The sequence below is a fragment of the Octopus bimaculoides genome, chromosome 15 (genome assembly GCF_046866305.1).
Source record: "Octopus bimaculoides isolate indiv1 chromosome 15, ASM4686630v1, whole genome shotgun sequence".
NCBI classification, from domain to species: domain Eukaryota; kingdom Metazoa; phylum Mollusca; class Cephalopoda; order Octopoda; family Octopodidae; genus Octopus; species Octopus bimaculoides.
Window position 1 is genome coordinate 21,695,220 of NC_142942.1, and position 27,500 is coordinate 21,722,719.

General features: G+C 35.0%; 1 protein-coding gene across 1 annotated transcript in view; it reads left to right on the forward strand.

The window, feature by feature from the left end:
- The window catches only part of LOC106880806 (uncharacterized), a 55,805-nt gene that overhangs the window by 14,369 nt on the left and 13,936 nt on the right, over positions 1-27,500 (forward strand). Inside the window, exon 2 of the mRNA XM_089363344.1 lies at positions 17,198-17,532. Coding sequence (XP_089219470.1) covers positions 17,198-17,532 — 335 coding nt within the window. The remainder of the gene's footprint in view (positions 1-17,197; positions 17,533-27,500) is intronic.

The following is a 27,500-nucleotide window of genomic DNA, read 5'->3' on the forward strand; positions in this document are numbered from 1 at the left end:
GAGAGAGGAGATGCATGTATAAATGTATAATATATATAAATATAGATACACACACACACACACATATACGTGTATTCAATATATATACACAGCGTTCACACATACAAATTACAAATATACAGAGACGTGTGTGCGTGAGCGTGTGTGCTGTCAATGGACGCACTATAAGCCGAGGTCTTCGGCCTTAAGATATCAAAGACCTCCTTCAGAATCCCCACCAACGCTTCTCCATTCATTGAAGCTCCTTGAGGGGTCAACAGGGGTCGATTTCCCGCCTTTAACTGAACCGCACCAATAAATAAACAAACAAATAAATTCAAGAAAAAAGCAAATGAAATAAATAAATAAAATAAAGGAACCGACGCTTGCAACGAGACTTGCTTGACTGGTGGTGTATCAAGTTTAATTAAGCTGTCGCAGTTAATAATGTGATTAACAGTAATTTAATTATCTAATTAAGCAGAAGGTCAACAACTGATGTCAAAATGGTCGATTGCAGTAATTAATAGCAGTATATTACTGGTACTGGAGGTGTTTTAGTGATAACAGTCTGGTGGTGGGGATGTAACTAGGAGTTGCCTGAACGTGAAACGGAAAGGTCACGGCTGGAACGATTTTCATTATAATTGACTTCGATAGTTCTCGTCTCTATTTAGATCTATTTCAGTACTAGTATCTATATATATATATGTATATATATATATATATATATATATATATATATATATATATATGTGTGTGTGTGTGTGTGTGTGTGAGTGTGTGTGTGTGTGTGTGTGTGTGTGTGTGTGTGTGTGTGTGTGTGTGACTGTTAAAAAGCATATATATATATACATACATATATGCACACATATATCGCTAAATCCACAAGTATTTCTTTTTATTCTCCCTGTTTATTTCCTCGTGTTCCTTTCTGTTGAAGTGCATAGGCTCGAAACGTAAAAGACTTTCACACTTTCCCGACCGTCAAACTAAAACACCTGCTTGTTGTTTATACACCTGTCTTCGTCTTTTGTTTTCCAATATATATATGTGTGTGCTTAAAAGCATGACAAATGTTTTGCACTCATTCTATCATTCTACTTGAAAAATTGAGCGCCTTTCCATCGGGCTTCTGTGTACTGTCGGAAGACAGAAATCAATCTGTAAAGAAAGCCAATTACCTGAAGGATCACATGTAAATCACATCACCTGTAGAGGGAGTTTAGAATAATAGTACACCCAATCACATATGTTTGTGTATGTTTGTATATAACATCACACACACAAGTAAATATATATATATGTATACGCAAAGAGATCTTTACATAAATCTTACGATATACGATGGTTGAATAAGTACAAAATACATTATTTCAGCCTAAATTATATTTCTGTATCTGTTACATCCATACGTGCGTGATAACATGATTATGTATGCTTACATTACATGTGTTGTCTTAGGTAATCTTAGAAAATTACAACAAGGATTTGCGATTTATTTAATTAACTGTAAAATAAGATAATTAAAAATGTAAGTTTGAGGTGAGACTCTTACTTACACACACACACACACACACACACACGTGCAAAATCATACACGTATGCACACACGCTTACATACACAGACACACGCGCATAGATACATAACTTTTAACTTTTATCTCTGACTTGTCTCAGTCATTAAACAGCGGCCAAGCTGGGGTACTACCAGTATATACATATATATCATCATCATCATCATCATCATCATCGTTTAACGTCCGCTTTCCATGCTAGCATGGGTTGGACGATTTGACTGAGGACTGGTGAAACCGGATGGCAACACCAGGCTCCAGTCTAATTTGGCAGAGTTTCTACAGCTGGATGCCCTTCCTAACGCCAACCACTCAGAGAGTGTAGTGGGTGCTTTTACGTGTCACCCGCACGAAAACGGCCACGCTCGAAATGGTGTCTTTTATGTGCCACCCGCACAAGCCAGTCCAGGGGCACTGGCAACGATCTCGCTCGAAAATCCTACAGGAGCCAGTCAGGCGGTACTGGCAACGGCCACGCTCAAAATGGTGCATCTCATGTGCCACCCGCACAAGAACCAGTCCAGGGGCACTGGCAACGATCTTACTTGGCTTGCCGGGTCTTCTCACGCACAGCCCATTTCCAAAGGTCTCGGTCCGTAGTCATCGCCTCGGTGAGGCCCAATGTACGAAGGTCTTGCCTCACCACCTCAGCCCAGGTCTTCCTGGGCCTACCTCTTCCACGGGTTCCCTCAACTGTTAGGGTGTGGCACTTTTTCACGCAGCTATCCTCCTCCATTCTCACCACATGTCCATACCAGCGCAATCGTCTCTCTTGCACGCCACAACTGATGCTTCTAATGTTCAGCTTTTCTCTCAAGATACTTACACTCTGATATATATATATATATATATATATATATATATATATATATATATATATATATATATATATATATATATATATATATATATATATATTTATATATATACTTGTTGGTAATTGTCTATCTATCTATCTATCTATCTATCTATCTATCTATCTATCTATCTATCTATATACACGCACACGCTCGCATTTGCACACACACATACACACACATGTATGTATACATGAATATATATATATATATATATATATATATATATATATATATATATATATTCGTACATACACGCACAAATAAATAAATATAGATAGATAGATAGATTGATATATTGATAGATAGATAGATAGATAGATAGATAGATAGATAGATAGATAGATAGGTACATACATATAAATATAAATTTACTTACAGGCACACATACACATATATACACATATACACGCATATATGTGTACGTATATATGTGTCTGTTATTGTGTGTGTCTGTTTTCGTGTGTGTGTGTGTGTACTCGCTCTGCAAGAAGTCATGAGATAACATAACATGGTGTGTATCATAATGAACATGTTATATCCTAAAGAACATACGATATTAATTAGCAATAATCTCTCTTAATCCCAAAGCTCGATTCTCACCGAAACAAATACGAGGTGTTTCCATCACATTTTCTTTATTTTACAAAATATCTCTTCCGTCGTGTTTTCCACTTTCCATACTGTATTACATCTTATTAACACCCAAATATTAGAAATATATTAGTACTTAATTAATCAGCATTTAATTATAGGTTGTTATGCATAATTAAATAGTTCGTCTTTAAATATGAAAATTTTTTGGGGAATGTTTACATTTTCATGAAAGATAACTGTTGATTTTAAATTTTGGTTCAAGACCAGCAAGTTCGCGAGGGGTGGGAGTGTATGATGATCAGGTCGACCCCAGTATTCAACTGGAACTTATTTTATTGACCTCCCGGAACGATGAAGGGAAAAGTCGAGCCCAGCGGAATTCGAATTCAGAAAATGAAGACAGACGAAATATCCTTTCTACTGGAGGCAAAAGGCTTCAAATTTTAAGGGACGAGACTGGTCGATTACATTGACCCCAGTGTTTTACTGGTACTTATTTCTTCGACCTCGAAAGAACGAAAGGCAAAGTCGACCTCGGTGGAATTTGAACTCAGAGTGTAGCGATAGGCGGAATATCACTAAGCATTTTATCTGCAGTGCTAACAATCCTGCCCGCTCGCCACCTTACCTCTAAATTAAATACTAAATTTACTTACATAATTCAATGAAATGCAGGTACCTGTATATTAATATTAATGGTACAAACTTATTAATACTGCAATGTTAAACAATGCCGTCCAGTAAACTAGTCCGGCGGTAGCGGGAATTTACAGTACCTCCTGGTAAATTAGAGTGGATATAAAAGATTCTGGACCATCAATACCTGAAAAATGTATATATATATATATATATATATATATATATATATATATATATATATGTATGTATGTATGTATTAGTGTCATAAGAATTTAGAAACTAATTATGATACAACAGTTATTTTTGGGAACTCGAATCTCGAAAGATTCAAAAGGGTTTAATAAAAGTCTATAATTTTCCTAATAATTGAAGCTGATAATTGTTAACTGAATCAAATGATTGTTAATTGAGCTGCAAGTAACAATTGCTTGGATTTGACACCTATATAGCAACTCGACTCCGAATCAGACATACATGTGTGTGTGTGTGTGTGTGTGTGACCTGAGTCTCCTTCAGTCACGATGAGTCTTCCAGTTGATCCGATCAACGGAACAAGCCTCTTGTGAAACTCACTGCGACACAGTGTATCCGTTGAACCTCAGGTACAACACCTTTTTTTTTTTTATTTGCTGAATGAATTGGACCAACGAGAAATAAAGCGTCTTGATCAAGAACACAACACGGCACAGGGGATCGAACTCTAAACTCCGAGCCGAATACCCTAGCCATTGAGCCATGCGCCTCCTTATATATTAGTAGATTGAGGTAATTCCTCCTGAAGATATATCTTCGACATCTCGTGTGTCTTCAACTGGTTCAAAAAATAAATTTGTCAATCTACTTCATTTTGGTTAATATAGAAAGGATTGAGGTAACTCCTCCTGAAGATATAGAGTCAAAATTAAAAGAAGAGTGCCATTTGTTATCCAGTGAACGATATTTCGATATCTCGTGTGTCTTCAACTGGTTCAAAAAATTGAACGATATTTCAACTGTAAGTCTGCCTTTGTCAAGTTCAAAATAAGAAGTGATAAAAATTCAAAATTATAGAAATTCAAATGTAAAGTATGAACGAGAGCAACCAGCGTCCACACGTTGATGGAATAACATCATCGGTTTTTAAGTTTCAATATAATAATAATAATAATAATAATAATAATAATAATAAGAAGAAGAAGAAGAAGAAGAAGAAGAAGAAGAAGAAGAAGAAGAATGATGATACTAATCCTTTCTGCTCTAGGTACAAGGCCTGAAGCTTTGGGAGAGAGCGCTAGTTATTTATTCTATCGACCTGATAAAGCAAAGTCAACCTCAGCGAAATTTGAATTTAGCCAGAAAAAATGTCGTGAAGCATTTTGTCCGGCGAGCTAACGATTCTGCCATCTTACCGCTAATAATAATTGTTTCTACTTTTAGTTCAAAGCCTGAAATTTGGAGTGGGGCGGAGGCTAATCGATTACATCCACCCCTGTGTTCAAAATTTTATCAAACCCCAGAAAAGATGAAAAGCAGAGTCGACATCGGTGGAATCTGAACTTAGAACGTAAAGGCGGAACAAATACCGCTATGCATTTTTTCCGGCGCACTAACGGTTCTTAATTTATAAACCCCGGAATGATGAAAGCAAAGTCGACTTCGGCGGAATTTGAACTCAAAACGTAGCGAGTGGAGACATACCGCTAAGCATTTCGTCCGGCGTGCTAATGATTCTGCCAGCTCGCCTCCTTAATAATAATAATCCTTTCTACTAAAGGTACAACGCCTGAAAGTTTGGGAAGAGGGGGACCTATCAATTAAATCGACCCCAGTGCGTAACTGGTACTTAATTTATCGACCCCGAAAGGATGAAAGCCAACGTCGACCCCGGTGGAAATTGAACTCAGAACGGAAAGAGAGACGAAATGATGCTAAGCGTTTTGCCCGGCGTGCTAACGGTTCTGCCAGCAGCTCGCCGCCTTCAATAATAATAATAATAATAATAATAATAATAATAATAATAATAATAATAATAATAATGATGATGATGATGATAATGATGATGATGATGATGATGATGATGATGATAATAAAGGAACTTCGTAACCGCACAACCATATCTACTGCGTCTTATGGTTACAAGAAAGAAAATAAGAGGGGAAAAGAAAAAGATAGATAGAAGAAAATAAAGAGGAAAAAAAAAGAAACGAAATAGGGGTAAGGAAGACATTTTGGAAAATATCAAAAGAATTCCTTAAAAAGGGTTCCGTAAAAGAATTTACAGCGTTGGGAAAGGGTGGGGTGGGTAGAAGCTGAACGGAACCCAATTAGGGGTCGTCGTGGTTCGATCAATTAGCAGCAGTCGTGTAAATAGAAGATCGGCGGTGGGGCGGGATGGGTGGGGCAGTGGTACTTTTGGTGGTGGTGGTGGTGGTGGTGGTAGTGGTGGTGATGAGCAGGAAACCAACAACAGCCGAGCTTCGTATCAAATGGCTGTCTCTAATAATACATGGCTGTAGACTAATTATAGACAGCGTCTACGGCGGTGTGAAGGTGGAAGGGGGAGGAGGAGGAGGAGGCGATTTCATGAGGGAGTTGCGTCACAAGAAAGAGAGAGAGAGAGAGAGAGAGAGAGACAGTGAGAGAGAAAGAGAGAGAGAGAAAGCGAGGAGTGACAGATGGGTACCCAATAAGTATTACGTGATTGTGCAATATACGATATATATATATATCTGTCTGTCTGTCTGTCTCTCTCTCTCTCTTGCCCACACATACCCACAAACCATGCACACACACACACACACACACACACACACACACACACACACACACATGCATACGCACACACACGTTCTGTTATCACACACACACTCGCAGACTTCCGCACACGCACAGATATTCATCTCCCTTTTTCACTCTCCTGTCTTAGAAAGAACTTTTCCCCCACTACCTCCTCTTCCGGTCTTTTCATAATGTAACCTCGTGGGCATCGGTACCATTTTCCTCTTTCTCCATTCTTCCATTCTCCGAACTTTCCATCTTTCCGACGAAGGGCTACGCCCGAAACGTCATATACTCTCTCTTTCCTTTCCTGAGCGTCCAATAACACTATCCATATCACGTCCTCACTTTGTTGTTTTTTTGTTTTTTTGTTATTGTTTTTTTGAACTTATATATATATATATATATATATATATATATATATATATATATATATATATATATATATATGCACCCCACACACACACACATACATACAGACACGATGTGTTTCAGTTTCTATCAACCAAATCTACTCCCAAGGTTTCAGTTGGTCCCGAGGCCATAATAAAAAACATTTGCCCAAGGTGTCATATAGTGAGACTGAAATTGGAACAATATGGTTGGGAAGCAAACTTCTTACCACACAGCCACAATGTAGTATCGATCTGTGAGGCTCAGTGAGTGTCTGAAGGGTCTTGAGTTCGATTACAGGTCATTTTGATTACAAACACGTGCTGAACTTTATGTTTATGCCTACATATAATAAAGATATTTAATGTCGATGTGAATTTAAGACCATACGTAGCTAAAGGAAGATTTGGCTGTAATTTCTAGCAGATCCAGAGACCATGTAAAGGTTTCTTGTGTATTGTTCCCATGGGGACAAACACTCTGGTATGTCTGGCAATGGAGGCTATCTATAAGCTAAAATTACATAATTTTAAATGCTTGTAACTTCTTAATTATTAATTTCGAGACAAAATAAATACGGTTTTCGTTATCAGCATGAAAAATTAAATCGGAATTGCAATTTTTTGTTCTGTTTTGTTTTGAAAATAATCTGGTGAAAATCTGTAAAACCTCTTGCGGTTCAAACAAATTCAACAAGGTCCCAGATTTATAATTAAAGTAGCGTGAGAGACGACGGAGGCTCGTTCGTGGTTAGTTATAACTGTTGCTGATTATTATTATTATTATTATTATTATCATTATTATTATTTTATGAAATGCCTGGCGGTATTTCGTCCGTCCTTACGTTCTGAGTTCAAATTCCGCCGAGGTCTACTTTGCCTTTCATCCTTTCGCGGTCGATAAATTAAGTACCAGTGAAATGCGGTTCTTGTTGTTATTGTTGTTAATGGCTTTTGTTATTGTTGTTGTTATGCTGGTTGTTGCTACGTTTTTATATCCATTATTGTTTTTGTTTTTGTTCTTGTTGTTGTTCTCCTCCTCCTTTATCTTCTTCTTCTTAAAGTAACAATGTCACCATCAATCTTCATGTGCTATACCCTACCAGAGTGTCGGCAACCATATTCTTCCATTGTGACAGAATAGCGAGGATGTCTTGGAAGGGGATGTTATTGCTAGTGGTTGCCACCCGCGACGCTTCTTTCGCACAAGAGAGAGAGAGAGAGAGAGAGAGAGAGAGAGAGAGAGAGACAGACAGACAGACAGACAGACAGACAGACAGAGGGATAGGAGTGATTGATATCAAGTAAATAACTGGTACCTCATTTAACCAACCCTTGACAAATAAAAGACAAAATTCATCTTGGCAGGATTTGAACTCAGAACACAAAGAACCGGAAGTATTTGTCCAAAGCTTTGGCAACTGATGATTCTGCTAATCGACCACCCTGACAATATTACTTTACCGTTCTTTAGATTTCTCCCCCATTCTTAGATCTGTCGCAGAAGCTGTCTTTTAATTTGATATTTTCTAACTTTACCAAAAATTAATTGAGTTTCCCCAGATATCAATCTTCCATTGGATACTCCATGTAAGACAATTCCTGCCAATTAACTACCCAAAGTAACTGAAAACTTCAAATCTAGATATTTTCAATCAGTTACCGACACTGCCCACCCTCCCATCGTCCTAATATCAATATAATTAATCTCTAATTAACTCGATTGTCATTATTCTCTTTACGTTGTTAAAATTTAATGAACTTTTCTGGGGTTTTTTTTCGTTTTATTTTTATTTTTGTCCAAAGTTTCATGTGTTTGATTACCGTAAACGATGAAGTAGTCAGTTTATCACTAACATCGGCGAAATGAATAGATCAATCGGTTTAATTAAATGGAACAATTCCACATAGTTCCAACACCAACACGTACGGTGTTCTTTATACAGGAGAGGACAGGTCTCCCTAATGGTGGGGAAAGTTGTAAAGATTAAAAAGGAAACAGAATAAGCGCTACGTTTTATGAAAATAAGACGTTATTTTAAACGTTTTAACCTTGTCCAATATCGCGGCGGATAAAAAAAAAAAGATTACAAAGGCAAACCCATTTTCACTTCTCTGAGCTGAAAGAATTGGTAGAGTGGGCAGGCGTGGCTGTGTGGTGAGAAGCTTGCTTCCCAACCACATGGTTCTAGGTTCAGTCCCGATTGCGTGGAACCTTGGGCAAATGCCTTCTACTACAGCCTCGGGCCGACCACAGCCTTGTCAGTGGATTTGGTAGATGGAAACAGATAAAAGCCCGTCGTATATATATATATATATATATATATATATATATATATATATATATATATATATATATATATATATATATATATATATATATATATATATATATATATATATATATATGTATGTATGTATGTATGTATGTATGTATATATATGTATATACCATCACTTGACAACCGGTATTGGTGAATTTACATCCCTGTAACTTGGCAGTAAAAACAAAAGAGACCGATTGAATAAGTACCAGGCTTTAAAAAGTACTGGAGTCGTTTCATTTGATTAATCATTCTTCAAGGTGGTGCTCCAGCATGGCCGCAATCTAATGACTGAAACAAGCCAAGGATAAACGAATACACCTTGCGAAGTTAGTTCCTACATTTTGCGCATTCAATTCAAATATTGTTGGGGTCAGCTTTGTCTTTCATCCTTTAGATGTGTAGAAACACAAATTGGCAGGGTAGTGGAAAGACAAATTGTTAAGAGCAGTGAAAGCACAAGCAAATTCTGAGGGGCCGTGGAAACAAATAAATTCTTAAGGACAGTGGAAACAGAAATTCTTAAGGACTGTCAGAACATAACTCATAAGGATGGGTTTTAACGAGACGATGACTTAATGCCAATGTCCAAGTCTTTCTATTCACATATTTTCATGCAACAACTCAGATTAATTACATTTCATTCGGGGTTGTTTTGTATTAGTCTTCGCATCCCAGATACCCCGCCCTTGTTTTTCATTAACAGGGTTGTCTTTCCAGTTTCAGACACTCATTATAGATAACATTGTTGTTACTTAATGGAGAACTCAAGAATTTAGTTTTGGCGCGTGGAACATTAAAAAACAGTCTCGTATCAAATAACTTCATAGTGAGATCACTAAAAACATTTCTACAGAATCGAAAGGAACATTCTTTGTTTCCCCTCCATCCCCTTTCTTATTCTTCATTCTTCAATTTTTGGTTTATAGTAACAACGGGTCACTTTGACACCGATAATTAGAAGCTCCGTTTCGGTTCGTAAGGACGTAAATCTATCCAAAACGGACTTAAATTTAAAAAGTATTTTTTAATGAAACGCAAACATACTAACCCCCCCACACACACACACACATATATATTCACATATACACATGAACTTACACATTTAATTACGCGACGTTATTAAGTATTCTGCGAATATTATAGAGTGCCGGAACGGGAGGGGTAAAGAGGTTGAGGGAGTTCTCGATGGTTTCTTAATCAATTCTCTTTTAAACTGTGTTCTTAACAAAATACGATAAAAGAAAAAGAGACGTAGAAAGGCAAGGACTGTAATAGTTGTTGGATTATAGGATTAACTGGATTAAGTTTCGTCTTTTGCATTCTGCGCTGAAATCCCCTTGGTATTGGCTTTGACTTATGATCCAATAAAACATACAGTTTTATATATGTGTGTGTGTGTGCAAACATGCATATATATACATACATGTATATATATATATGTATATATGTATGTATGTATGTATTTATATGTGTGTGTGTGTGTGTACAAACATATATACACATACATGTATATATACACACACACACATATATGTAAATATATGTATCTGCATATTTGTGTATATATATGCGTGTGTTTGTGTGCACGTGTGCGTGCGTGTGTGTATATCTATATCTATATCTATATCTATATATATATATATATATATATATATATATATATATATATATATATTCTTTTGTTTCAGTCATTTGACTGTGGCCATGCTGGAGTAACGCCTGTCATGTTCATTTAATATTCTGTGTAAATCGACTTGGCTAACTTGCTTGTCATTAGATTTACTCCTCAACCTGCTCAAGTTCAAATCTCCTGAGCACTTCAAAGTGTATTCTATCTGCAGAACACTTGTCTCTAACCAATATATACATATGTGTGTGTGTATGTATGTTTGTATATATAAAGAGAAAACACAAATAGCGTTTAAAATCTATGACACCGGTTTCAGTAGAATTATATTTAGTGCAGTGGTAAAAGATTACATACATATATATATAGGATCTATTTTAAAACGGGGGCGCCAGTATTTTCTTAACGAAACACAAACGAAACACTTTGAAACTTGGGACACTGGTAGAATGTGTCATATAAAACATCTTTTACTCTTAGTCTTCTTAACAACAAAAAAAAGGAATTCGCAAGTTATTCCATGTTAAAGTTGTCGTATTTCTGTAATTTCAACCAATCACTGACGTCTATTCAGCTGAATAAGAGTTACTGCTGGGCGGTCATAAAAATGTTATTCCCTGTGACATATTTCATCCGGTTTAATCGTAATTTATACGCATATATTGTTTATATAACAAATTACGCTGTGCGTATCTATGTGTGTAACAATTTTAGAGTTCGGATTCTAGAGTTAGGGTTAGTTTTAGGGTTAGGGTTACGGTTACGGTTACGGTTAACAGTCTAGTTAGGGTTAGGGTTAGGGTTAGGGTTAGGGTTAGAGTTAGGGGATTAATACGATATACACCGTTACAGCGCTAACTGTTTTCAACTGAATAGACGTCAGTGATTAGTAGAAATTATCGAAATAAGACAATTTTTTACATGAAATAAATTCGAATACAAAAATATTTTTCTGTTCTATAACACAAAATAGATAAGTATACGAAGTTTGAAAGTCTTTCCGTACCAAAAACACTACATAAAACATAAATGAAAACTGGCGCCCCCGTTTTAAAATAGATCCTATATATATATATATATATATATATATATATATATATATAAATAGGTTTATTTATATATATATATGTATATATATAAATAAACCTATTGTAAGACGCTTGCTTCTCAACCACATGGTTCCGGGTTCAGTCCCACTGCATGAGACATTGGACAAGTGCCTTCTACTACAGCACGGCGCCGACCAAAGTCTTGTGAGTGAATTTGGTAAACGGAAAATGAAAGAAGCCTGTCTTTTATTCTTTTGCCGAAACACTAAGTTGCGGGAAGGTAAACACACCAGCATCGGTTCTCAAGCGATTTGTGGGGAAGCAAACACAGACGCACAAACAATCAAACACACACACACACACACACACACACACACACACACACACACACACATACCAACACTGGTTGTCAAGCGGTGATGGTAGATAAACACAAACATAAAGACATACACATGTATATATATATATATATATATATATATATATATATATATATATATATAAATTCAATAATAGGACGAATTCTTTTACAAGAATTTATCAAGTAGCTAGCGTGAGAGTTGCATTTCCTCGCATTCGGTAAAAATGTGCTTTTTTATAGTAGTCTGACTTTAGAGTCCCTCATGGCGTGAGGCGTTATTATATAGTAATGCCCTTTTATGAATATAAATATATATATATATATATATATATATAGATATATATATATATATATATATATATATATATATATATATATATATATATATATATATACATATCGGACAGTTTTAACAAAACTGTCCGATGAACAGGAACGTGAAACTCAGAGTAACAGTCTTTTGTTATATTTCTGCTGCTTTTAAATAAAGCATATTACTTTATCTCTGGTATTTGAGTACTCTTTTTTCCACCTTGTTGCACATTTCATGTGCTTACTCCGGTATATGTATATATATATATATATATATATATATATATATATATATATATATATATATATATATATATATATATATATATATATTTATATATATATATAGCAACAACACATTTTAACACTATACATGTGTTCAACATATATGTGTGTATGTAGATATTCATGTGTGTATGTGTGTGTGTATATATGTATATATACACACACACTCATACATACACACCTTACTTACGTAGCTTTAAAACTTCCCGGAATATTTATTCACCCCAACAAAACCGGGTGGGAATGAGATGCCGTTAGAAGCCACGAAGTGGCTGGTCACCTGTACACACACACACACACACGATATCTGGCATTGCACTTGTCTCTTCCTTCTTCCACACCGTTACCTCCGCTTTCGTTTGTCTTCTTCCTTTTCTTCTTTCTTCTCCTCCCCTTCCTCCTCCTTTCACTCTTGGCCAGCACTTGAAGAACCAGTTAAACTTCGGTGTCCTGTGTGGTGGAATCTACCTCGCCACCATCACCACCTCTACCACAATCACCGTTGACACTACGCCGCGCCTCCACCGTCACCGTCTACGTCACTCCTTCCATGACCCCACACCCCCACCAACGCTGCCTTTCACACCCAACACCTCTCGTCCACCCGTTTCTCCTCCAGACGATCTCCATTACCAGCCATCAATGCCTTTAGGTAACCCGATAGCTTATCTGAAGTGAAGAGGAGGCTAACATCAATGCCAACGCTCGCTGTTTCCTTTCACATGTGGTATGAGTTGGGGCCAAAGAAGAAAGATGGGCGACGCAGCAGCGTTGGGGGTTAGATACTTCCTACTTAATAGCAGCAGCAACAGTAGTAGTGGTGGTGGTGGTGGTGGTGGTGGTAGTAGTAGTGGTAGTAGTAGTAGTAGTAGTAGTAGTAGTAGTAGTAGTAGTAGTAGTTTATTGCAGTTGTTGCTGATGTTGGTAGTAAGGGATGACGGTTTTAGATGGTGGTGATTGCCCACCGTGGAAGGGATTCTGACGGTTATAGATGTAGTTGTGGCTCTTGATAAAGCTGCGGCTGTTATTGTTATTATTGTTGCCGTCGTATATATGTATATGTATATGTGTGCGTGCGCGCGCGCGTGTGTGTTTGTGTGTCTGCGTTTGTCCCCCTAGCATTGCTTGACAACCGATGCTGGTGTGTTTATGGTCCCCGACACCTAGCGGTTCGGCAAAATAAACCGATAGACTAAGTACTAGGCTTACAAAGAATAAGTCTCGGGGTCGATTTGCTCGACTAAAGGCGGTGCTCCAGCATGGCCGCAGTCAAATGACTGAAAACAAGTAAAAGAGAATCCATTATTGGACCTTCATCAGGGAAAAATAAATTTCTAAAAAGGCTCACATGTACTGCGTTTTTAGATATCTATCTATCTATCTATCTATCTCTCTCTCTCTCTCTCTATATATATATATATATATATATATATATATATATATATATATATATATATATATGTATATGTATGTATATACACACACACACATATATATATGTATGCTCAGATGTACGCATGTATGCGTGTATATATTTGTAGTTATGTATTTATATGTATACTTGTATACGTATGAATATGTGTGTGTACTTATGCATTCACGTCAACAGTAGATAATTTCAAGTTTTTAGTATCAGATTGAGGACGAAGCTGAACCTGTTTCTACGTGGATCACTGCACACCACGGCCACAGCGCAATAAATTTCACTAACATTTTCTTAAATCGAGAAATAATTTCAGTCTTGCGTTCCTGCTGTTTTTCAAGAGTATACATGCAAACACCCCACTCACACACACAAACACACACACTCACACACACAAGCACATATACATGCATACATATACACGCGAAACACACATATATTGTGTATTAAACGGAAGACATCAACAGACCACTATAACGCTGGAGACTGGCTGCTCTCCTGTAACAAAGGTTTTTGGTAATAATGGCCGCCCAAGTAGTTAAAGAGAATACCCATTATCCTTTTTAAATACTTGTACCAAATCATCATCACCACCAATATAATAATTATTATTTTTATTATTTTATTATTACTATTATTATTATTATTATTATTATTATTATTATTATTATTATTATGAAGAGACACGTCAAAATGTTACAGCTTATGATATATATTTGTTTGGGTGCGTGTGTGTGTGTGTATGTGTGTATGTGTGCACGCGTTTGCGTGTGTATGTACATACATACAAATATATGTATGTATGTATATATATATGTATATATATATATATATGTATATATGTGTATATATATATATATATATGTGTGTGTGTGTGTGTGAGTGTGTTTCTTTTTATATTACGATGGAAATATTTACATAAAAACTTTGAAGTACAACGAAATGGTGACGTTGTAATGGCGTTGTCTCTTAGAGTGATATTGTTATTCATCTTTTGTTGTTAATGTCTGACGTCTGACGAATGAATGGAATTGGTGCAGTGAGGTGAGATGCTACTTAAAGAGAAGAGAGTGATTACGTTTCTTGGAGGCACGGATTTAAAAATTTTTTTTTATTTATTTAGTTAACTATTTTCGTTTTTGGCTCGTGACTAGTTTTGGTCGCTGCCAAGACACTTAACTCAATTCTTTTGTGTCTTTACCCTAATTGAGAAATCATAGTGTTTGACAACAACTTCCAAACTGTAAAACTAACCATTTTGTATCTACTTTGGATTGTTAATGCTCAAAAACGAACCAAAGTATTCAAGAACGAACAGAAGAAACAAGATATTTTTTTTTTCTTTTAAGAACTCGAAAAAATAAAGATTAAGACGAAATTCTAAACATACAAAATACATCCGTCTAACAGCTGTTTTCATCGTTTCGGCTTCAATAGATTTCACCCTTAAATACTTGTCTATCTCTTGATAGAGATCTTGTAATTTGCAAGAAACCATTTAGATAGACCTTTACCATCTGAGAAGCATGATAATTATAGACGCCATCTTGTTAGGTATATTAACGATGGAGATATCTTGTTGTCAGTCAATAAACATAAAAAACCTTTTAATTGAGATAACCCGAAGCGTTGCTACTTTTAATAAACATTTATCCCATCTGAAAAAGAAAAGGAAAAAAAAAAAAACCGATGTTCTTGATAAAAATCTTCATCCATTTTCTTCTTCAATCGATTCCGAAATGTTTTGAAATGAAGATTAAATTCTTTTTTCTTTTTTTACATTTATTATTAATTTTTTTTCTTTTTCTTATTTTCCTTTCTTATCTACCTTTAATATTGTCGGCAGTTTCCGGTGAAAGTATTTTGAGCCAAGCAAAAATCGTAGGAATCATAGCGGTGGAGATTAGCAGCAGCATCGGTGTGGAGTCGTGTAACTTGGTGCCACTTTATAAACGCCCGCCGAGATAAAAGAAATAGTTTTCTGACAAAAATAACAAAACAGCCAACACCAAAATATTTGTTTCCATGCTAACTTCATGGTGGCTTTTTTTCTGCTCCGTCTGAATTTTCTACAGGAAATATAGACGTGAAGAGGACAAGAATATATTTCCTCCGTTACCGGTTGTTGTTGTTGTTGTTGTTGTTGTTGTTCTTCTTCTTCTTCTTCTTCTTCTTCTTCTTCTTCTTCTTCTTCTTCTTCTTCTTATTATTATTATTATTATTATTATTATTATTATTATTATTATTATTATTATTATTATTATTATTATTATTATTATTATTATTATTATTTCCGACTGCATGGTTCTTGGTTCAGTCCAAATGCGTGGCAACATAGTCAAGTATTTTCTATTATAGCCCAGGGGTGACCAAAGCCTCGTAAGTGAATATGGTATGCGGAAACTGAAAGAAGCCCGTCGTTTACACACACACACACACACACACACACACACACACACATGTATGTATGTGTGTGCGCGTGCATGCGTGTTTGTGTGTGTGTGTGTGTGTGTGTGTATAAATGTATACATGTAAACATGTTTCGGAATCAAACCCAAAACCACGTGTTTGTTACGCAACCACCTGTCTCAACCACACAGCCATATAAACATAATACGTCATAACTTAGAATTTTTGCAGATCTTCAGAGGTTCTAGTAGTGTTTACATGTGTAACGGAAATAATACTTTATTAACTTACGAAGATGCTAATGGCTACAAACCAAAGACCAAAGATAGCCGTCAAGTTCAATTCTACATAAACAAAAAAAAATTATTAATTAAAAGATGCAGTGATATGTCATATATTTTTTAGATATATTCTTTCTATTATATATTAAGTTCGTTGCTTACGGAGTTCTGACTGGGACTTTCTTGTAAAGAAACAAATGTCCGACAAACGTCCAACATTGTTATTATTATTATTATTATTATTATTATTATTATTATTATTATTATTATTATTATTATTATTGTTATTATCATCATCATCATCATCATCATTATTATTATTACAGCAATGGAAGAAGACAGCAGTAAAAACAAGGCATGCAAGAAGGGTTTGAACTTAAAATCTGAAAATAACATTCTGGAATTAAAACCTTCGTCTCTAAGCAAAGTGTTGGAATTTGGCCAGCATCGGTCTGAGACTCCGGAAGGTCTAAACTTGACGGACAATCTGAAGGCAGCCGAAAGGTGTGAGCTGAAGAGGAAGAAGAGGCGCAACCGGACAACATTTACCAGTTTTCAGCTGGATGAATTAGAAAGAATTTTTCAGAAGACTCATTATCCGGATGTCTATGCTCGGGAGCAGTTGGCCCTGCGTTGTGATCTTACTGAAGCGCGGGTTCAGGTGAGTGTGAAATATTGTCATTAAGGGCAAACTGATTGATTGGGCAGGTGGGTGTTTGGCCAGTGAAGGGTTGGGGTAGGGTATGAGTGAATGTGTGGATGTGTATGAGTTGGTGCGTGTGTGTATGAGAGTTCATGTGTGTGTGTGCGCGCGCGCTTGTGTGTTCTTTCATTTTCCGTTTACAAAATCCTCTCACAAGGCTTCAATCAGAGACTGCAGTAGAAGACACTTCTCCAAGGTGCCATTTAGTGGAACTGAACCCGAAGCCATGTGGTTAGGAAGCAAAGATCTTACCGTACAGCCATGCCTCATATATATAAACGTTGTATATATGTATGTATGTATGTATGTATGTATGTATGTATGTATGTATGTCTTGGAACCACAAACGAGAGAAATGGTATTTGACACGATTAGTAGAGCTTATTTGTTTAAAAACTGAAGACTTTCGGCAATGTACTCGGAGTTCGTCGCCACGTGCGATTGTTTTGAGCGACAGTAATGCGTACGCACTCATATGTGTGTGTGTGTGTGTGTGTGTGTGTGCATGTGGGGGCGCACGTGTGTATGTGTGTATGTGTATTATACATGTATGTGTATAGTATAAACTCCATATTGCGTAATACAAAACCAGAGTGCGTGCAATATATACACTCTGATATATTTCCATTTCTTTACGCAGAAAGGATTTAAAATAAATTAGTTTTAATTAGATTCGCTGTTAAACTCTTAAAATAAATCCCATTCTATTTAATTGTGTGTGTGTGTGTGTATATATGTGTGCATGTGTGTGTGTGTAGCATTTATATACATTGTGTATGCCAAAAATATATATATGAAAAAAAAAGAATCCAGCAAACAGAAGGGCTGTTTTTGGATTTGAAACCTGATACCTAGTGACGTTGTGACAGAAGGAAAGGTTCTATAAATGGTGTGAAACCGAAGAAATTCGAGATAATCAGTGTCGAATGCCTGCATGGTGATATATATATATATATATATATATATATATATATATATATATATATATATATATATATATATACATATGTATGCATATATATGTATATATATATGTGTATGTGTGTGTATGCATGTGTTTGCATGTATACATACATTCGTATATATGCTTATATATATATATATATATATATATATATATATATACATATATATGTGTGTTTGTGTGCAAATATATCCACCGTCATCCTTATGTACAAAAATATCAAAAGTAGTATAAAAAACATTATAGTATATGTGTAATTAGAAAAATTAAATTAAATATCCGATTATTTAATTAATTAGATGTTATATACATTCTAGAAGTTGGTGCCAAACACACACACACACACACACACACACACACACGTGCGCGCACACACATACACATACTAATCTTCAGATATGTGTGTAAGCGTGCGTGTGTAAGGAGAGATAGATAGAAAGAGAGGGGGTTAGAGAGAAAAGACGATGCGTGTGTGTGTAACAGTGTGGAAAGGAAGAGAGAAATTGTCTGTGTTTGTGTTAGTGGCGGGGGAGGGGGCGTTAGAAAGAGAAAAGATAGGCGAAATGACTGTTGCGGCTGCTGTTGTTGTTGTGTAGACGCTCAACGACATGGCGCGAATGACAGATCCATCTTGCTTGTTACAATTTGTCTCGAAGTAGCTAATGACCGACCATACTTTACAATGTAGCATGCAGTGATGAATTGTGTGGGGCGTAGTATGACGTTATTCTGGGAATATTGCTGCCTGTTCATTGTCCAGATCCTGGCGGTATTTACAGTGATGATGGTAAAAAGAGAACTTAGAGCTTCACGGTTGCGGTTCCTTTGCGTTTATTGTTGGTTAAGAGCATCTCTACATCCCATCACATTGTTTGAAGCTAGTTAGGCTTATTGATGTAGCTATTTGTGTGTGTGTGTGTGTGTGTGTGTGTGTGTGTGTGTGTGTGTGTGTGTGTGTGTGTGTGTGTGTGTGTTACATGAGTTAGAGAAATAATGTATTTAGAATAGTAGAGTAGTTCTTTGTGGGCGTTGTACACGTTTAGTAGCTTTTCATATCCTAACAGGGTCCCTGTGTATCACAGCTTGTTGCCGCAACAAACTGTGTCTTTCACATCTCCAGTTGGTCTTTCAGTTTTCCTATCTTTGTTTCGTAGTGTAAATGTTCTGAAGATGTGTTCTCTGTATAACTTGTGTATAACTTATGTGGTCTGTTTACCACCTGTTAAAATACGTAGAGTGTGTGTTTGTTGTTTATTGTGGCTTGCTGAGGAGAAATTTGGGGTCCTGATAGAAGAGGCATAGTCCATGATAGATCTAACATATTGTTTGTCCACCCATGTCGATGTGCTTTCTTCTGTTGGCCGAATGTGATGCCCTTCAGTGCTCTAAGTAAGTTTGTGCATCGTTTTGCCTTCCTTACTATGTCTTCTATGAATGAGGCGAATGTCATGCAGAAATTCTATATAACTCCTAGTGTTTTCGCTTTCTGTTTAGTTAAGTTAATATTGTGGTATGTTAAGTTATTACTGTAATATGTTTATATTAAGTGGTATGTTTGCATTTGATATTGTCTGGTGTTGCTGGCAAAAAGAGAGACAGTGTATTTAATTGGTAAGTCTGTTGTTGTGGAACCAGGTTTCCAACTAATTGAAGTAGAATTGGGAGAGCTACGCAGCAGTGTGTCTAGAGAATATGAATGCCTTATCATTTCTGTATGTAATTGTCTGTATTTCTCAGAAATGAATAAAATCATTTATCCACCGTCTTAAGGGGTATTTTTTACCTGATTTTCTAAAGCCGTCTTCAGAACCATGTTCCTGCATTTCAAATTTCTTGTATTTCTAAGAAATACCAACTCATTCGACGCTTTAGTGTTTGTAACTGTCTATGTTTTATGGCGGTGTGGATTATTCAGATATAGGAAAATGCAGGCGACAAGATGGATTCCTGTAGTAGTTCATTCGGCAGAATTGCAGTTTCTGGGGTCGACAGTCTTATACACTCTACATAATTAACGGAGAGACACTTTGTTTTCAGCATTTTATGTTGTCTTTTGAAGTGGAATTGTGTATGTTTGAATGTGTGAATAATAGCGAACAGAGTCGAAAACTTAATTGAAGTTTCCGTATATATATATATATATGCATGTATATATATATATATATATATATATATATATATATATATATACATGCGCCCATGCACATACATATGAAACAGGACTTTCGCCCAATTGACGTGATCTGGTATACGCGAATAGACCATGTGACTAAACCGTACTAAGCATAGGCCGGAATAAAAAGATTCTATTTGACTTAGGCAAATTTCGCAATGTTCCATCCACACACCTCACACACCTACACACACACACACACACACACACGCACAGAATGAATGTACGTTTCGTATCCATGACAAAAAGACCATCGCAAGCCTTTTTGAACTACAGATGACAATATCAAAGAATAACAAGGTCTGTGACACAATTACCTGCAAAAGCAGACGTCAACGTGCGAGGGTTGAGTCGAGGAAAAATGGCCGAGAACAAAAAAAAAGATCACAATGGAAAACATAAGGCGACGGGAACAGAGGGGACGTACATATGTATATATATATATATATATATATATATATATATATATATATATATATATATATATATATTTGAATAGTTGTGCAGGATTGTGTTTATATAACCTCGCAATTGCGGAAGTCTGTTTGAAACCTCTATAGTTAAAGGTAGTTCAGAGGTCAGATGCGTTTTTTCCACATAAGTGCATATTGTAAGACTTATATATGAGAATGTAGACACATGTCAAGCAATATATAAATATATAGCTTGACATATGTATGGTGTATAACATTTCTTATACATGCATAGATAGATAAATACAAACATACATGCATACATACATAAATACGTACATATATTACATACAAAAACAATAAATATCCAAACATATATACATACATACATCCATTCCTACACGAATATGTATATATGTACTAACATTTTTATATATATGCTTAAATACATAAGCATATATGTATATATATATATATATATATATATATATATATATATATATAGGCGTGTTTGTAAACATGAATATATATACATATATGTATGTATATATATATATATATATATATATATATATATATATATATATATATATATATATATATATATATATATATATATACTCACATACAAATATGATGTTATAGTGAAAGCACTCCTGTTTAAGAAAGCTGTTCTATACATACATACATACACACACGCACAAATGTGTGTCTATGTGTATGCGTGTATGCGCTATATATGCGCGTTCATTTATAGCCATACACATGCACACATAAACAAACGCACACACACACACACTCACATAAATATATGCATATATCTAGGACACACGGCATGTGAGTAACCATTGTTTATCGAAAGAAAAATAATAGCTAATGTTGACGAAATGGGACAAGGAGAATATCACCGTAAAAGAACAAAGAAGAAATAATAAAATTGCAGAAAAAGAATAAAATGAAATTTAAAAAATTGAAAATTAGGGTGTGATGAGGGTGATAAGGGGCTGGATGTATATGATATTTTATGAATCAGCATATATATACATATATATATATATATATATATATATATATATATATATATATATATATATATATATATATATATATATATATATATATATATATATATATATATATATATATATATATATATATATATATATATATATATATATATATATATATATATATATATATATATATATATATATATATATATATATATATATATATATATGTATATACGTATAAATATATATGTGTGTATATATATGTATGTGTCTGTATATATATATATATATATATATATATATATATACATATATACATGTATATATATACATGTATATATACATATATACATGTATATATATATGTATATATACATATATACATATATATATGTATATATACACACACATATTCTTTTATTTGTTTCAGTCACTTGACTGTGGCCATGCTGGAGCACCGCCTTTTAGTCGAGCAAAACGACCCCAGGACTTATTCTTTGTAAGCCTAGTACTTATTTTATCGGATCTTTTTTGCCGAACCGCTAGGTTATACGGTGGCGGAAACACACCTGCATCGCTTGTCAAGCGATGGTTGGGAAGGACAAACACAGACACACATATACGACGGGTTTCTTTCAGTTTCCGTCTACTAAATGCACAGACAAGGCTTTGGTCGGCCCGCGGCTATAGTAGAAGACACTTGCCCAAGGTGCCACTGAACCCAGAACCATGTGGTTGGTAATACGGTTGGTAAGCAAGCTACTTACCATAGAGCTACTCCTGCACCTATATACATTTATACATACACACTCACACACATACATATGCATAAATATATATGCATATATATATGTGTGTGCGTATTCATATACATATATATATATGTATGGACGTGTGTATTTGCATGTGTATCTTTGTGTCTGTGTGTATATGCATAGTATATATATATCTGATATATATGTGTGCGTGTGTGTGTGTAGTGATTTGTTTGTTTGTTAGTAGTCCAGTGTATGTTCTTTGACATGATACAACGCAACAAACCATAATGGATGAATAAAGAACTGAGTTGGTTCTTCAGGTTTGTTTCTGTTTGAGGAAGCGGGAACGTCAGAGTCACGTGTTATTTAACCTCGCCTGGCTGTGCAACATGGCGTGCTGAGTGTGGCTTTTAAATTATTGCTCTTTATTGTGGAAGATATTTCCCAAAGCAGACGACCGAAAATTACTGATAAAATAGATAATATCTTCACACATACGTGTGTCTTCATGTCTTCATTAAAATTCTGACAACTACCATTTATCGTCTTACCTTTCCATTGTTGTCTAATTTTCCTTCAATGTTTATTTCGTTGCTTTTTAATATTTCTGTAATTAAATGTAGAAAGATGTTACAAACATGTATTCATGTCAAAAATGTAATATCTTATCTATCTATCTATCTATCTATCTATCTATCTATCTATCTATCTATCTATCTATCTATCTATCTATCTATTCATACACACACACACACACACACACACATAGTGCGCGCGCGCACTTTGTATTGAAACACGAGCGTGGTTTTTCGTTTCTATGAAGTCTCTTACAGTAGTTTAAAAACGATAATATTCCAAGGTTTATAATCTTAGACCTTCACCGTCTCATCTTCAGAATGAAACGATATTGGTATGTATTGCTACCTCTCATCTTTCATGGTCTCATCCTCAAGATGCATTGATATTGATGTGTTTTGCTCCCTCTTTAACATAGGCAAGGCCAAGAACACTGATGAAGCGTGGATTGATCTCTACATCCTCATTAGTCAGGTGTTTATATTTGTTTGCGTCTCCTGTATCTTAACCGCACATTTAAACAAGCACATTGCTGTATTATGAAAAATACTTCCATTATTAAACGTTTATAAGGCAATAAGATGGCTGAATCGTTACTGCCCCGGACAAAATGCTCAGCGGCATTTTGTCTGTTTTTATGTTCTGAGTTCAAAAACCACCGAGGTCGCCTTTGCCTTTCATCCTTTCGGTGTCAGCTACTCCACTCCGCGAATTTGCTAGTCTGGTGCCAAATTTTGAAACCATTATTAAACATTTATTTTGAGAACTCTGAAAAATTGCTTTCTCTTGTTATTGCTTTGTGAGGGAAGCGCAGACTTTCGTAACCGTATGGCGAACCTCACAGTGACTTATAAATTCCCCTGCGAACGTACAAATTTAAAATTTTCCTACTCCAAAGGGATTTCTGTGTCATATCCTACAACAACCCATCCGCCATTCTATTATTTTAACTCCTTTGTGTTGTAATAAAACAGTGAAAACATACATTATTAAAATAACATTTATGTTTACTAAGATGTTTATATTCGTACACAAGTTCAAAGTTATGTCTTTGTGTCCAGCCTGACTACAAGAGTTTTCATATATACACCATGAACGTCTGATTATGCGTGTGTGTGTGTGTGTGTGTGTGTGTGCCTGTGGGTGTCTAACATTCAGACACACACACACATATATATATAAACACAGATACACAACACATACACATATAAATACAAATATGTACACATACATTATTACGTATGTATTTATATTAAATAGTTGCATGTATGTATATTCATGTGTCCATATATATGCAGTATATATATATATATATATATATATATATATATATATATATATATATATGTGTGTGTGTGTGTGTGTGTATGTGTGTGTGTGTGTGTGTGTACATGCTCACATACACCCATACATGTATAGGTACTTACATTTAGATATTTCTATAGATGTGTAGTTATATATGTATACGTATGAATATATATATGGGTATCAGAGCGTGTATTGGTGTGTGTGTGTGTGTGTGTATTTGCCTGTGCGAAAGTGTACATTAAATTTCAACAAAATGCGGAGGTTATTTCAGCTGCTACAAAGAAACAAAAACAAAAAGAAGAAAAGGGCAAGAGATAAAAAGAAGAAATTCCTAAACAACACACCGAAAAAAAATCAAAAATGCACAAAAAAAAACATATAACTTGGAGGCTGAAAACTTTGATATTTTGTAGGATTTTTTTTAAACCTTTTTTAGCGACAGCAAAACAAAGTCGCTTCCACTACGAGTTCCGATCGAAGAAGAAACCATGTTTTTCTTTGAACAGATTTCTGTGTCGAAAAACATGAAGACATTCAGTTTTTCGAAAAACAATTATATCAACATTTGTTATCCAGACGTTAGAATTGTAAGAATACCAAAAACCACCCCAAAATACGAAATTGTTATATGGTTCTTTAATGTTTGTTCGAAAACAATTTAGATCCATTTTTGTTGTCTGTGTCTTCGGAGGTGGCCTTCTGCAGGAAATATTGTTGCGATTTGGGGTATTGTTTTGTGTTCGTAGTAAAATTAGAGTCCAAGTGTAACTTATCACAGATTTAATAGTTAAAATCCTGAAGGCAGCGAGCTGGTAGGAATCGTTAGCACGCCGAATAACATTCTTTGCGGTATTTCGTTCGTTTCTACGTTCTGAGTTCAAATTCTGCCGAGGTTTGATAAAATAATTGAGCACTGGGATCGATATAATTGATTTTACACGCTCTCCCGAAATTTTTGGCGTTGTGCCAACATTTGAAACCAATATTTAAAGTTCTGCATGTTTATATTAAGTTTATTTAACAGAATTTTGGCGAGAACTCTAGAATTTCTGTCCGGTAGAAATTGTTATAAATATATTTTTTAGAACTAAAAAGTGAATTACGAAATATAGGATGTCTATGGATTATCTTTCCAATTTGAAACATTCAGAAAAAATTGAAAAAGGAGGATAACTCAGAAGAGTTTACTGGAAAAACATAGGCAGACAAATAAAGTCTTATTAGAAGCATCAGAAAGACTTGAGTTCCATTGGTTGCAAAGAAGCTGATTGAAGGATTTGAACATTTAATTGACACAATAAATACTGGGCTTGATGGATCTCAACTCTTGTAGAGACAATGAATTTGTGGAAGTTGTAAAGATAATTTACGAATACCATGTACTATACTGCTTAGAAGCTCCTTTTATACGCATACATATACATTCACTCAAACACACACTCGCACTCGCAAAAACATACCTATACACGTATACATATATACGCGCACTCACACACACACACACCACACACACACACAACACACACCACACACACACACATATATATATATATATATATATATATATATATATCTTTATATGTATATATATCTTTATACATATATATCTTTATATATATGTTCTTTATATATATATATATATATAATATATATATATATCTTTTTATATTAAATCATAATAAAAAAATTAACTTTAAACTGAGGGATTACTCGATAAAATTTTGTAGAATACTTCTGCATTTACAAGAATGGTTGTGACAGTGACTTCGAAGTTTTTGGCCTGCTAACCTTCCTCATGTGTTTTGTGAAAAGGGCGCCCCTCCGAGGTTGCTCGATTAACTAAGAATAACAAACCAAAATCTACTTTAAAATTTAACTATGCCATCTTTCACAAAGAAATATGCTTTCCACTAAAAACCTGTATGACCACAAATGGACACACGATCGGTCAGACATTCGCTCAAAACAAGGTTGACCTATGGTTAAAGAAACACGACAGTAACAATGACGGCGGCCGGCACCAACCGACATCACCACCACCGACATCATCACAACAGATACTACCATTTCATAAACTCGAGTAATTAAACAAGGAAGTTTAATGAGCGAGATTATTTATGCCCTAATTGAATTTATCTAATGTAATTTTCAAATTAACGAACGAGCGAGATAAATGAAAGCATGAATATATTATTATCATTATCATCATCATCATCATCATCACCATCACCATTATTATTATTATTATTATTATTATTTATTATTATTATTATTATTATTATTATTCTCATATAACGAAACAACAACAATATATCTCGAAAGAAACCGGTGATTTTGAAAACGATAATGTCGTTAATGAAAGTAAATTATGGAAAAAAGAATATATACACACATTTACGCATACATACTTATATATAAATATATATATATATATATATATATATATATATATATATATATATATATATATGAACAAATGCATATGTGAATCTGAACATATGTGTGTGTATAAATGAATACGTAAGTATGTATATATGTATGTGTATTATAACAAGATTTTTTTTTTATAGATTTCCATAGATTTAGAAATTAATGGTTGGTGAATTCTGTCTACCAGAAGACATATGGTAAGAGAACATTCCAGCAAACTAGTTCGGATGATAAACGATTTTGACTGAATATTGTAGGAGAATAAAATGGCTGCTGGAAACAAGAGACAGC